General features: G+C 40.6%; 1 protein-coding gene across 1 annotated transcript in view; it reads left to right on the top strand.

Moving 5' to 3' along the window:
- phospho2 (phosphatase, orphan 2) overlaps positions 1-8,667 on the top strand; it is a 17,092-nt gene extending 8,425 nt beyond the window's left edge. The window contains exons 3-4 of the mRNA XM_062065866.1: positions 3,221-3,315; positions 7,290-8,667. Of these exons, the coding sequence (XP_061921850.1) occupies positions 3,221-3,315; positions 7,290-7,831 (637 nt within the window). The 3' untranslated portion in view covers positions 7,832-8,667. The remainder of the gene's footprint in view (positions 1-3,220; positions 3,316-7,289) is intronic.
- The last annotated feature ends 6,795 nt before the right edge of the window (positions 8,668-15,462 follow it).

The following is a 15,462-nucleotide window of genomic DNA, read 5'->3' as shown; positions in this document are numbered from 1 at the left end:
GATAAAATTAGCATGTTAGCATGCTGACATTGGTGTGCTAACATTATTAGCCGATTTTGCAGCCCAACGCTTCAGAGTCATATAACTTGGTACTTGACATCTGCTAACTGTTAGCATTATAAAATTAGCATGTTAGCATGCTGACATTGGCGTGCTAACATTATTAGCCGATTTTGCAGCCCAACGCTTCAGAGTCATATAACTTGGTACTTGACACATGCTAACTGTTAGCATTATAAAATTAGCATGTTAGCATGCTGGCATTGGCGTGCTAACATTAATAGCCGATTTTTGCAGCCGAACGCTTCAGTCATATAACTTGGTACTTGATACATGCTAACTGTCCGCATGACAGTTAGCATTTTTATCATACTAACATTAGCATGCTAACTTTTGTAGCCAATTTTGCCTCCGAGCACCTCAGAGTCATACAACATGGTACTTGACACATGCTAACTGATAACAAACTAACAGTAGCATTCTAGCATACTAACATTAACATGCTAGCCTTTTAGCCTCAGTTTTATAACTTGGTACTTGACAAATGCTAACTGTTAGCATTATAAAATTAGCATGTTAGCATGCTGACATTGGCGTGCTAACATTATTAGCCGATTTTTGCAGCCGAACGCCTCAGAGTCATATAACTTGGTACTTGATACATGCTAACTGTTCGCATGACAGTTAGCATTTTTATCATACTAACATTAGCATGCTAACTTTTGTAGCCAATTTTGCATCCGAGCACCTCAGAGTCATACAACATGGTACTTGACACATGCTAACTGATAGCAAACTAACAGTAGCATTCTAGCATACTAACATTAACATGCTAGCCTTTTAGCCTCAGTTTTATAACTTGATACTTGACAAATGCTAACTGTTAGCATTATAAAATTAGCATGTTAGCATGCTGACATTGGCGTGCTAACATTATTAGCCGATTTTTGCAGCCGAACGCTTCAGAGTCATATAACTTGGTACTTGACATATGCTAACTGTTAGCATTCTAAAATTAGCATGCTGACAATGGTGTGCTAACATTATTAGCCGATTTTTGCAGCCGAACGCTTCAGAGTCATATAACTTGGTACTTGACATGCTAACTGTTAGCATTCTAAAATTAGCATGCTGACAATGGTGTGCTAACATTATTAGCCGATTTTTGCAGCCGAACGCTTCAGAGTCATATAACTTGGTACTTGACATGCTAACTGTTAGCATTCTAAAATTAGCATGCTGACAATGGTGTGCTAACATTATTAGCCGATTTTTGCAGCCGAACGCTTCAGAGTCATATAACTTGGTACTTGATACATGCTAACTGTTCACATGACAGTTAGCATTTTTATCATACTAACATTACCATGCTAACTTTTGTAGCCAATTTTGCATCCGAGCACCTCAGAGTCATACAACATGGTACTTGACACATGCTAACTGATAACAAACTAACAGTAGCATTCTAGCATACTAACATTAACATGCTAGCCTTTTAGCCTCAGTTTTATAACTTGGTACTTGACAAATGCTAACTGTTAGCATGATACAATTAGCATGTTAGCATGCTGACATTGGCATGCTAACATTATTAGCCGATTTTTGCAGCCGAACGCTTCAGAGTCATATAACTTGGTACTTGATACATGCTAACTGTTCGCATGACAGTTAGCATTTTTATCATACTAACATTAGCATGCTAACTTTTGTAGCCAATTTTGCATCCGAGCACCTCAGAGTCATATAACCTGGTACTTAACACATGCTAACTGATAACACGCTAACGTCAGCATTCTAGCATACTAACATTAACATGCTAACCTTTTAGCCAATTTTGCAGCCGAACGCCTCAGTTTTATAACTTGGTACTTGACAAATGCTAACTGTTAGCATTCTAAAATGAGCGTGGTAGCATGCTGACATTGGTGTGCTAACTTTACTAGCCGATTTTGCAGCCGAACGCCTCGGAGTGGTATAACTTGGTACTTGATACGTGTTAATTGTTTACATGACAGTTAGCGTTCTAGCATATTAACATTAGCATGCTAACTCTTGTACCTAATTTTGCAGCCAAACGCCTCGGACTCATATAACCTGGTACTTAACACATGCTAACTGATAACAAGCTAACGTCAGCATTCTAGCATGCTAACTTTTTTAGCCATTTTTATAGCCAAACACCTCAGAGTCATACAACTTGGTACTTGACTTATGTTGACTAATAACATGCTAATGTTAGTACTCCAGTATGCTAACTTTTTTTTAGCCATTTTTACAACATGCTATAACGTTAGCATGCCAACCTTTTTTAGCTAATTTTACATGCATACGCTTCATTGTCATGACTTGGTACTTGACGTAGTCTAACTGTTAGCATGTCAACATTGGTGTGCTAACTTTATTAGCCTATCTGGTAACCGAACGCCTCAGAATCATGTAACTTGGTACATGCTAACTAATAACATGCTAACGTTACCATGTAGTTTGCTAACTTTTTTGGGCCATTTTTTACAGCATGCTAACGTTATTAGCATGCCAACCTTTTTTTAGCTAATTTTACATGCATACCCTTCATTGTCATGACTTGGTACTTGACGTAGTCTAACTGTTAGCATGTCAACATTGGTGTGCTAACTTTATTAGACAATTTTGTAACAGAATGCCTCAGAATCAAGTCACTTGGTACTTGACACATGCTAACTGATAACATGCTAAAATTAGTGTCAGGATCAAACACTGATGACATTTATTAAACAAGACAAGAAGCAAACAATCCAACAGAGACAGAATTCAATTTGGACTCAATATTGAGGAGAGTCGTCTTTACACCGTACCCTTGTACGGTATCTTAGCACGCTCTCCCAAAAGATTGCATGCCTCCTTTTATTTTGGACCCTCCCCGACCACATGGCCACCTTAAGTTCAGAGAAAAGGTCGTAAACAATTCACAGGAAAGGTCAGTTCAAAAAGAGTCCGTAAAATACTTCAAAACGAGTTCGTCTGGAAATTGGGCAGATCCTGCCATCTCTCCGCTTTGAAGTCTTTGGGTTAGAACAATATCTTTCTGTTGATTACCACACATGAGAGAACCCTTCGTGTGGCTTTCCCCTTACACGGTGGAGGTTTACGAGCTTGGTACTTGATGCGTGCTAACTGTTAGCATGGCACATTAGCGGCTTGAGCATTTCTTCCTATATCCTATATTTTTGTGTGTGTTTAGATGCCTTCCGGATCAAAGTTTACCCGACAAGGTGAAGCATTCTTACAGGAAAGGCCACTGGACTGAGTTCATGGCGACAGTCATGAACTACATAGGTTAGTACTATACTGTACTACATGTTCACTGCATAGTCCTGCTTGACTTACTGTTGTAACGTTTTGTACATTTACATGTACATTGTGTTTTATATCAGTCGATATAATTAACTATTGATCATTTTTAGCATTAGTGAAGTATCAAAATATATAACAATGAAGGGTATGCCTGAATTAGCTTAAAAAGCTACCACGCTAATGTTGGTATGCTAAAATGCTAACACGCGTCAAGTATCAAGATATATAGTACTGTAGAAAAATTGGTTTAAAATGCTCCAGGATGCTAATGCACCAAAATGCGACTTAGGTGTATACCTACAAATACAGTTAGCATACTAAACTTAGCATGCTAACAGGTATCATTTGTCAAGTAACAAAATATTTGACGCTGAGATGTATACCTGCAAAATTTGCAAAAATAGCTAGCAATAGCATGCTGAAATGTTAACCGTAACACGCGTCAACAAAATATAAGGTCTGTACCTGAAAAAGTAGTTTAAAATAATAACAATAGCATGCTTACCGTTAGCATTAGTAAAATACCAAAATATGACACAAAAGTGTATACCTGCTAAATTAGCATAAAAAGCTAACACGCCAATGTTAGCCTGTTAACATGCTAACCGTAACGCGTCAAGTACCAAAATATATTACTGTGAAGTGTGTACCTGAAAAATGTGTTTTAAATGCTAGGACGCTAACGTTAGCATGCATCAAGTACCAAAATATTACCTACAAAATTAGAGCAGACCCAACAAAGCAACCAAGAGAGCCGACTAAACAACTAACTAAATTAACTAAATATTTGACGCTGAGGTATGTACCTGCAAAATTAGCAGTAGTATCTGGAAAACATTTGTTTAAAATGCTTTGATGCTAACGTCAGCATGCATCAAGTACCAAAATATTACCTACAAAGTTAGCTAAAAACTAACTGAATTAACTAAATATTTGACGCTCAGGTAAGTAGCTGCAAAATTAGCAGTAGTATCTGAAAATGTGTTTAAAATGCTAACGAGGATGTGAACGCTAGCATGCATCAGGTACCAAAATATTACTTACAAAATTAGCTAAAAACTAACTAAGTTAACTAAATATTTGACGCTGAGGTATGTACCTGCAAAATTAGCAGTAGTATCTGAAAATGTCTTAAAAATGCTAACTAGCATGCATCAAGTACCAAAATATTACCTGCAAAATTAGCTAAAAACTAACTAAATTAACAAAATATTTGACGCTGAGGTATATACCTGCAAAATTAGCCGTGGTATCTGAAAAAAATTGTTTAAAATGCTAGGATGCTAACGTTAGCATGCATCAAGTACCAAAATATTACCTACAAAATTAGCTAAAATTAACTAAATATTTGACGCTGCGGTATGTACCTGCAAAATTAGCAGTAGTATCTAAATCTAACGCTAGCATGCGTAGGTACCAAAAAATTAGCAAAAGAGCTAACATGCTAATATTAGAATGCTAACAATTGTGCTGCTAAAAATGTGTTTAAAATGTTAACTAGGATGTTAGCACGCATCAAGTACCAAAATATTACCTACAAAATTAGAGCAGACCCAACAAAGCAACAAAGAGACCCGACTAAAAACGAACTAAATTAACAAAATATTTGACGCTGAGGTATGTACCTGCAAAATTAGCAGTAGTATCTGAAAAAATGTGTTTAAAATGCTAGGATGCTAAAGTTAGCATGTGTAGGTACCAAAAAATTAGCAAAAGAGCTAGCATGCTAATATTAGAATGCTAACAATTGTGCTGCTAAAAAATGTGTTTAAAATGTTAACTAAGATGTTAGCACGCATCAAGTACCAAAATATTACCTACAAAATTAGAGCAGACCCAACAAAGCAACCAAGAGACCCGACTAAAAACTAACTAAATTAACAAAATATTTGACGCTGAGGTATGTACCTGCAAAATTAGCAGTAGTGTCTGAAAAATGTGTTTAAAATGCTAACTAGGATGTGAATGCTAGCATGCATCAAGTACCAAAATATTACCTACAAAATTAGAGCAGACCCAACAAAGCAACCAAGAGAGCCGACTAAAAATTAACTAAATTAACTAAATATTTGACGCTGAGTATGTACCTGCAAAATTAGCAGTAGTACCTGGAAAAAATGTGTTTAAAATGCTTGGATGCTAATGTTAGCATGCGTAGGTACAAAAAAAATTAGCAAAAGAGCTAGCATGCTAATATTAGAATGCTAAAGATTGTGCTGCAACATTTTTAAAAAAAAAGCTAACTAGGATGTGAACGTTAGCATCCATCAAGTACCAAAATATTACCTACAAAATTAGAGCAGACCCAACAAAGTAACCAAGAGAGCCAACTAAAAACTAACTAAATTAACAAAATATTTGACACTGAGGTATGTACCTGCAAAATTAGCAGTAGTATCTAAAAAAATGTGTTTAAAATGCTAGGATGCTAACGTTAGCATGTGTCGGTACCAAAAAAATTAGCAAAAGAGCTAGCATGCTAATATTAGAACGCTAACGATTGGGCTGCTAAAAAATGTGTTTAAAATGTTAACTAGGATGTTAGCACGCATCAAGTACCAAAATATTACCTACAAAATTAGAGCAGACCCAACAAAGCAAGCAAGAGAGCCGACTAAAAACGAACTAAATTAACAAAATATTTGACGCTGAGGTATGTACCTGCAAAATTAGCAGTAGTATCTAAAAAAATGTGTTTAAAATGCTAGGATGCTAACGTTAGCATGCGTCGGTACCAAAAAAAAATTTGCAAAAGAGCTAGCATGCTAATATTAGAATGCTAACAATTGTGCTGCTAAAAAATGTGTTTAAAATGTTAACTAGGATGTTAGCACGCATCAAGTACCAAAATATTACCTACAAAATTAGAGCAGACCCAACAAAGCAACCAAGAGACCAGACTAAAAACTAACTAAATTAACAAAATATTTGACGCTGAGGTATGTACCTGCAAAATTAGCAGTAGTATCTGAAAAAATGTGTTTAAAATGCTAGGATGCTAACGTTAGCATGCGTAGGTACCAAAAAAATTAGCAAAAGAGCTAGCATGCTAATATTAGAATACTAACAATTGTGCTGCTAAAAAATGTGTTTAAAATGTTAACTAGGATGTTAGCACGCATCAAGTACCAAAATATTACCTACAAAATTAGAGCAGACCCAACAAAGCAACCAAGAGACCCGACTAAAAACTAACTAAATTAACAAAATATTTGGCGCTGAGGTATGTACCTGCAAAATTAGCAGTAGTGTCTGTAAAATGTGTTTAAAATGCTAACTAGGATGTGAATGCTAAGCATGCATCAAGTACCAAAATATTACCTACAAAATTAGAGCAGACCCAACAAAGCAACCAAGAGAGCAGACTAAAAATTAACTAAATTAACTAAATATTTGACGCTGAGTATGTACCTGCAAAATTAGCTGTAGTACCTGGAAAAAATTTGTTTAAAATGCTTGGATGCTAATGTTAGCATGCGTAGGTACAAAAAAAATTAGCAAAAGAGCTAGCATGCTAATATTAGAATGCTAAAGATTGTGCTGCAACATTTTTTTTTAAAAAGCTAACTAGGATGTGAACGTTAGCATCCATCAAGTACCAAAATATTACCTACAAAATTAGAGCAGACCCAACAAAGCAACCAAGAGAGCCGACTAAAAACTAACTACATTAACAAAATATTTGACACTGAGGTATGTACCTGCAAAATTAGCAGTAGTATCTAAAAAAATGTGTTTAAAATGGTAGGATGCTAACGTTAGCATGCGTAGGTACCAAAAAAATTAGCATGCTAATATTAGAATGCTAACGATTGTGCCGCTAAAAAATGTGCTACGGGGCCACAAATGGCCGCACTTTGGACAACTTTGACCAACATCGAGCGGCGTTTTGAACACACCCAAAGGGGGCGCCACCCATGTCGTTTAGTAAACAAACGGACACTGTGTGGCCGCAGGGGAGCAGGAAGTGAGCGCGGACAAGATCCGCAGCGTGATGGAGGACATCCCCTTCACGCCGGGGATGAGCGACCTGCTGACGTTCATATCGGAGAACAAAAGGTGGGTGGACTGCATCGTCATCTCCGACGCCAACACCCTCTTCATCGACTGGATCCTGCGGGCGGCGGGCCTGGGGGCGGCGGTGGACCAGGTGTTCACCAACCCCGCCAGCGTCAACGAGCGGGGGCGGGTGGAGCTGCGCTGCCACCACGCCCACGACTGCGCCCGCTGCCCCGTCAACCTGTGCAAGAGGCGGGTCCTGGAGGTCTACCTGGCGGAGCGCGCCCAGTACCGCCGCGTCTTCTACGTGGGCGACGGCGGCAACGACCTCTGCCCCACTTCCTGCCTGCGCCGCGGCGACGTGGTGATGCCCAGGAAGGGCTACACGCTGGAGAAGCTGCTGGCCAAGCGGGACACGGACGCCCCGGGGGCCCGGGTGGTCTCCTGGAGCAGCGGCGCCGAGATCCTGCAGGAGCTGAAAGCCAGCTTGACGTCCTAACACGTCCACCGGCTGCTTGGAAATGGTTTTACTTTCGCTTTACAGAATGAAACTGGTTTTAATAACGGGAGTCAGGGAGGAGTTTGGAAAAGTGACGCTCCCAAAAAAACCACACGAGTCAGCAATAACAACAAAATAAAGCTCGCTCTGGGTCGTATTTGAACCTTCTTTTCATACACGGTGTGGGAAGCAGATCAGAATCATATCCGTATGAAAATCACAGCACTTCCGAGAGTTGGAAAAGAGACCGAGCTAGACCAGGCGAGGGAACGCGGGTGTGCTGGATTGGTCTCACGTTTGTCCTCTAAGCTTGGAGAATAAACCACAAAATACCAATTACTGCCTGTTGATTGAATATAAACATCAGCTTATTGCCATGAAAAGAATCTGGGAGAGACTAGCAATTTGAATTCCCCATTGGAGGAATGCTGGTCGACGCAACAACGGAAATACAAAACCCCAAACCAGGGAAGTTGGCACGTTGTGAACATTAAATACAAACCCCGTTTCCATATGAGTTGGGAAATGGTGTTAAATATAAACGGAATACAATGATTTGCAAATCCTTTTCAAGCCATATTCAGTTAATTGCACTACAAAGACAACATATTTGATGTTCAAACTCATAAACTTTATTTTTTTGTGTGCAAATAATTAACTTAGAATTTCATGGCCGCAACACGTGCCAAAGTAGTTGGGAAAGGGCATGTTCACCACTGTGTTACATGGCCTTTCCTTTTAACAACACTCAGTAAACGTTGTGCTATTTTAGGCTTCATAATGCGCCACACATTTTCAATGGGAGACAGGTCTGGACTACAGGCAGGCCAGTCTAGTACCCGCACTCTTTTACTATAAAGCCACGTTGTTGTAACACGTGCCTTGGCGTTGTCTTGCTGAAATAAGCAGGGGCGTCCATGGTAACGTTGCTTGGATGGCAACATATGTTGCTCCAAAAGCTGTATGTACCTTTCAGCATTAATGGTGCCTTCACAGATGTGTAAGTTACCCATGTCTTGGGCACTAATACACCCCCATACCATCACACATGCTGCCTTTTACACTTTGCGCCTAGAACAATCCGGATGGTTCTTTTCCTCTTTGGTCCGGAGGACACGACGTCCACAGTTTCCAAAAACAATTTGAAGCGTGGACTCGTCAAGACCGCAGAACACTTTTCCACTTTTCATCAGTCCATCTTAGATGAGCTCGGGCCCAGCGAAGCCGACGGCGTTTCTGGGTGTTGTTGATAAACGGTTTTCGCCTTGCATAGGAGAGTTTTAACTTGCACTTACAGATGTAGCGACCAACTGTAGTTACTGACAGTGGGTTTCTGAAGTGTTCCTGAGCCCATGTGGTGATATCCTTTACACACCGATGTCGCTTGTTGATGCAGTACAGCCTGAGGGATCGTCGGTCACGGGCTTTGCGCCTACAACAATCCGGATGGTTCTTTTCACGACGTCCACAGTTTCCAAAAACAATTTGAAGCGTGGACTCGTCAGACCGCAAAACACTTTTCCACTTTGCATCAGTCCATCTTAGATGAGCTCGGGCCCAACGAAGCCGACAGCGTTTCTGGGTGTTGTTGATAAATGGCTTTTTCGCTTTGCAAAGTAGAGTTTTAACTTGCACTTACAGATGTAGCGACCAACTGTAGTTACTGACAGCGGGTTTCTGAAGTGTTCCTGAGCCCATGTGGTGATGTCCTTTACACACGGATGTCGCTTTTCGATGCAGTACAGCCTGAGGGATGGAAGGTCACGGGGCTTAGCGCCTACAACAATCCGGATGGTTCTTTTCCTCTTTGGTCCGGAGGACACGACGTCCACAGTTTCCAAAAACTGCGTGGACTCGTCAGACCGCAGAACACTTTTCCACTTTTCATCAGTCCATCTTAGATGAGCTCGGGCCCAGCGAAGCCGACGGCGTTTCTGGGTGTTGTTGATAAACGGTTTTCGCCTTGCATAGGAGAGTTTTAACTTGCACTTACAGATGTAGCGACCAACTGTAGTTGCTGACAGCGGGTTTCTGGAGTGTTCCTGAGCCCATGTGGTGATATCCTTTACACACTGATGTCGCTTTTCGATGCAGTACAGCCTGAGGGATCGAAGGTCACGGGCTTTGCGCCTACAACAATCCGGATGGTTCTTTTCACGACGTCCACAGTTTCCAAAAACAATTTGAAGCGTGGACTCGTCAGACCACAGAACACTTTTCCACTTTGCATCAGTCCATCTTAGATGAGCTCGGGCCCAGCGAAGCCGGCGGCGTTTCTGGGTGTTGTTGATAAATGGTTTTCGCCTTGCATAAGAGAGTTTTAACTTGCACTTACAGATGTAGCGACCAACTGTAGTTGCTGACAGTGGGTTTTCTGAAGTGTTCCTGAGCCCATGTGGTGATATCCTTTACACACCGATGTCGCTTTTCGATGCAGTACAGCCTGAGGGATCGAAGGTCACGGGCTTTGCGCCTACAACAATCCGGATGGTTCTTTTCACGACGTCCACAGTTTCCAAAAACAATTTGAAGCGTGGACTCGTCAAGACCGCAGAACACTTTTCCACTTTGCATCAGTCCATTTTAGATGAGCTCGGGCCCAGCGAAGCCGGCGGCGTTTCTGGGTGTTGTTGATAAACGGTTTTCGCCTTGCATAGGAGAGTTTTAACTTGCACTTACAGATGTAGTGACCAACTGTAGTTGCTGACAGTGGGTTTCTGAAGTGGTCCTGAGCCCATGTGGTGATATCCTTTACACACCGATGTCGCTTGTTGATGCAGTACAGCCTGAGGGATCGCTTACGTGCAGTGATTTCTCCAGATTCTCTGAACCCTTTGATGATATTACGGAGCGTAGATGGTGAAATCCCTGAATTCCTTGCAATAGCTGGTTGAGAAATGTTGTTCTTAAACTGTTCAACAATTTGCTCCCGCATTTGTTGACAAAGTGGTAACCCTCGCCCCCGTCCTTGTTTTGTGAACGACTGAGCATTTCACGGAAGCTGCTTTTATACCCAATCATGGCGCCCACCCGTTCCCAATCAGCCCGCTCACCTGCGGGATGTTCCAAATAAGTGTTTGACGAGCATTCCTCAACGTGCTCAGTCTTTTTTGCCACTCGTGCCAGCTTTTTTCGGAAACATGTTGCAGGCATCAACTTCCAAATGAGCTAATATTTGCAAAAAATAACAAGTTTTCCAATTGGAAGGTTAAATATATAAATAAATAATTATAAATAATATAAATATATAAATAAAATATATAAAATATATATATATATATATATATATATATATATATAAATAAATATATATATATATATATATATATATAAAAATATAAATAAATATCTTGTCTTTGCAGTCTATTCAATTGAATATAAGTCAAAGGATTTGCAAATCATTGTATTATGTTTTTATTTAACATTTACACGACGTGACAACTTCACTGCTTTTGGGGTTTTTAGGGGGAAAAAAATGGTTTATTTTAATTTCGTTTTAAAATACAAAAAAAAGAAAATGGAAAACTAAGCCTGTTTCTTCTTTTTGTGTGTTAAGAAGCAATAGCTGAATCTAAAAAACATTATTTTAATTTTATATTTCATATGTGCAGCGGAGATAGGCTCCAGCACCAAGGGACAAGCGGTAGAAAATGGATGGACGGATAAAAGAAAAATGAAGATCTCAGTAAACAACCTGTGTGGTTTTTAAGTTATTAACATTTTATGGTTTTATGTTATTAACGTGTAATTAATGTGTTATTAAGCATAACTATGTACATGTATGTTGTTACTTGGAGCCATATTGTATGCATGCTGTTCCCATGTTAGCGTGCTAACTTAACATGCTAATATTAGCATGCTAACACTTTATGCTAGTGTATTAGCTAATTTTGTTGGTATACACTTAACAAATTATGTATATTGTTACTTGAAGCCATATTGCATGCATGCTGTTCCCATGTTAGCGTGCTAACTTAACATGCTAATACTTTGCGCTAGTGTATTAGCTTATTTTGTTGGTATACACTTAACAAATTATGTATTTTTTTGCTACTTGGAGCCATATTGCATGCATGCTGTTCCCATGTTAGCGTGCTAACTTAACATGCTAATATTAGCATGATAACACTTTATGCTAGTGTAATAGCTAATTTTGTTGGTATACACTTAACAAATTATATGTATATTGTTACTTGGAGCCATATTGCACGCATGCTGTTCCCATGTTAGCATGATAACTTAACATACTTATATTAGCATGCTAAAATGTTACGCTAGTGTATTAGCTTATTTTGTTAGTATACACTTCCCAATTATGTATTTTGTTACTCGGAGCCATATTGCATGCATGCTGTTCCCATGTTAGCGTGCTAACTTAACATGCTAATATTAGCATGATAACACTTTACGCTAGTGTATTAGCTATTTTTTTGGTATACACTTAACAAATGATGTATGTTGTTACTTGGAGCCATATTGCACGCATACTGTTCCCATGTTAGCATGCTAACTTAACATGCTAATATTAGCATGCTAACACTTTACGCTAGTGTATTAGCTTATTTTGTTGGTATACACTTAACAAATGATGTATATAGTTACTTGGAGCCTTATCGCATGCATGCTGTTCCCATGTTAGCATGCTAACTTAACATGCTAATATTAGCATGCTAACACTATGCAATTGTATCGTTATCAGCCTTAGTTATCAGACTTTTCAAGAAAAGGCCAAAGCCAAAGAAATAGACCTTAAAGTGAGTATTTTCCTGCCTTCCATTCAACTTTTAGTTAGCACTTTGGCACACTTCCATCCAACAAAAGACGCGGCGGCCAGGCTGGCTTCTGTTGACTCGCTCGCGTCGCTCCTCCGTTCGCTCGCCCTCGCCGCGGCGTTTGGAGGGAGTCGGCGCCGCCAAGAGCGAGGCGGCCCAGCTGGCGCCGAGCGGCAACTCTAAACAGAAACAACCGGCCGCGCTCTTCTGCTAAGTCGGCGTAATTGTTTTACCGCTCGGGTCGTCTGTCGCTTTGGAAGTTTGTCTGCGCCGCCGAAAAGTCACATTTTTGTGTCGCGCACGGCGGGAAGGAGGTGATGGACGACTTTATGGCGAACACGATGGACGGTGTTACGTTCAAATACGTCACGTGACCACAGTGACACAAGTCTGAAAAGGAGCAGGAAGAAGCAGAACTTATTTCATATCTTGTGTTGAATATTTACTAGAAGTGGGAATCATGGCAGAAAACGATTCGATTCGGTTCCGATTCGATTCTCGTTTCAAACCGATTCTTGATTAAAACCAATTTTAGCTAAGTATTATTTGGCCGCCACATGATTTGAATCGATTGTTTGGGGGTAATGACTCGATTCAGAATCGATTCTCCATTCAAACAGAGTCTTGATTCAAACCGATTCTCGCTAAGTATTATTTGGTAGGGCTGTGAATCTTTTGGCCGCCACATGATTTGAATCGATTCTTTGGGGGTAATGACTCGATTAAGAATCGATTCTCAATTCAAACAGAGTCTTGATTCAAACCGATTCTAGCTAAGTATTATTTGGTAGGGCTGTGAATCTTTGGCCGCCACATGATTTGAATCGATTCTTTGGGGGTAATGACTCGATTCAGAATCGATTCTCCATTCAAACAGAGTCTTGATTCAAACCGATTCTAGCTAAGTATTATTTGGTAGGGCTGTGAATCTTTGGCCGCCACATGATTTGAATCGATTCTTTGGGGGTAATGACTCGATTCAGAATCGATTCTCAATTCAAACAGAGTCTTGATTCAAACCGATTCTCGCTAAGTATTATTTGGTAGGGCTGTGAATCTTTGGCCGCCACATGATTTGAATCGATTCTTTGGGGGTAATGACTCGATTCAGAATCGATTCTCCATTCAAACAGAGTCTTGATTCAAACCGATTCTCGCTAAGTATTATTTGGTAGGGCTGTGCATCTTTGGGCACCACATGATTCAATTCTTGGGGGTAACGATTCGATTCAAACTCGATTCTCCATTCAAATCGATTCTCGCAAAGTATTATTGGGTAGGGCTGTGAATCTTTGTTTTTGTTTGTTGACGTTTTTGTAGGTACACACCTCAGTCCTATGTTTTGGTGCTGGACGCATGCTAACTGTTAGCATGCTAACTGTTAGCATGCTAACTGTTAGGATGTTATGCGGCGTTCCATTTGCCTCAGAAGTTGTAAGTCGGAGTTGGGAGCGTCCCAGCTACGAGGAGCTTGTAAACCTCCGCCGTGTGCGGTGGGATGCGACGTGGAGGTGTCGGTTTCTTTGATCTATTGGACTGCCACACACATAGGCTAAAACGCGTGAACTAAATGTAGTTTACACTAGATGAAGGTACAACGATACATTGTTTGTGGCCGATTTACTGCGACAAAAACTAATCATACGTGCTAATAACGGATATTTTAGAAGCGGACATGATTGTTTATGTCCGAATTATTGTATATAAGTTATCACACAACTTGTTTGCTTGGAGTTCATTCAGGTTGCTCTACGAGACGACAAAAGCTGTCTTTGATCTTATCAAGCAAAAGGCCTACAGCTTGTAAACCTCCACTGTGTGCGGTGGGATGCGATGTGGATCTATCGGACTGCCACGGGAAGGACCCCGAAATCTACGAGCCGAGAGGGGGCAAACCTGAAACCGCTCCAAGCACCTTTTCTTTGAACCGTTTATGACCGAGTGCAGCAGCTGTTTATGACCCCCTTCCCTTAGAAGCAGCTGCAGCTATGTAATCAGAAAAATGCCCAAATAAACGAGGACGCGTGGAGCTTGCTCCTCAGAGCGGTGGGGTGACACTGTTACGAGGGTGCGGGCACACATGCGCTCTCCTCACGAGCGAAATTGAATCCTGTCTCTATTCGATTCCTTGCGTCTTGTCTTGTTTAATAGATAGTTCCTTAGAAGCAGCTGCAGCTATGTAATCAGAAAATGCCCAAATAAATGAGGATGCATGGAGCTTGCTCCTCAGAGCGGTGGGGTGACACTGTTACGAGGGTGCGGGCACACACGCGCTCTCCTCACGAGCGAAATTGAATCCTGTCTCTATTCGATTCCTTGCGTCTTGTCTTGTTTAATAAATAGTTCCTTAGAAGCAGCTGCAGCTATGTAATCAGAAAATGCCCAAATAAATGAGGATGCGTGGAGCTTGTTCCTCAGAGCGGTGGGGTGACACTGTTACGAGGGTGCGGGCACACAACGCGCTCTCCTTAAGAGCTAAATTGAATCCTGTCTCGGTTTGATTCCTTGCTTCTTGTTCGGTGTTTGAACCTGACAGTTTACATTGAGCGGCCATCTTTGAAACCATTTCCAGTTGAAACTCCGACCAGGAATTCGGAAATTCCGACTTCCCGGTACAAACAGAACGCAACGTTAGCATGATACCTCTAACGTGCTAGCTGAAGTCGTTCATTTAGCCACTTTTAAGCTTGACAATGCTAAATTTAGGTCAAAAATGTTTTAGAAAATGTCTTAAAAAGGACAAATTTAGTCTGTGAGAATTAGGGAGCCTTCCCGGTAAGGTCTATTCAGGTGTACTGGAGAGGAGGCTACGCAGGATAGTCGAACCTCGGATTCAGGAGGAACAGTGTGGTTTTCGTC

This window comes from Entelurus aequoreus, linkage group LG02 (assembly GCF_033978785.1).
Source record: "Entelurus aequoreus isolate RoL-2023_Sb linkage group LG02, RoL_Eaeq_v1.1, whole genome shotgun sequence".
NCBI lineage: Eukaryota > Metazoa > Chordata > Actinopteri > Syngnathiformes > Syngnathidae > Entelurus > Entelurus aequoreus.
Note: the sequence above shows the minus strand (reverse complement) of the source record. Positions and strands in the feature narration are given on the sequence as shown.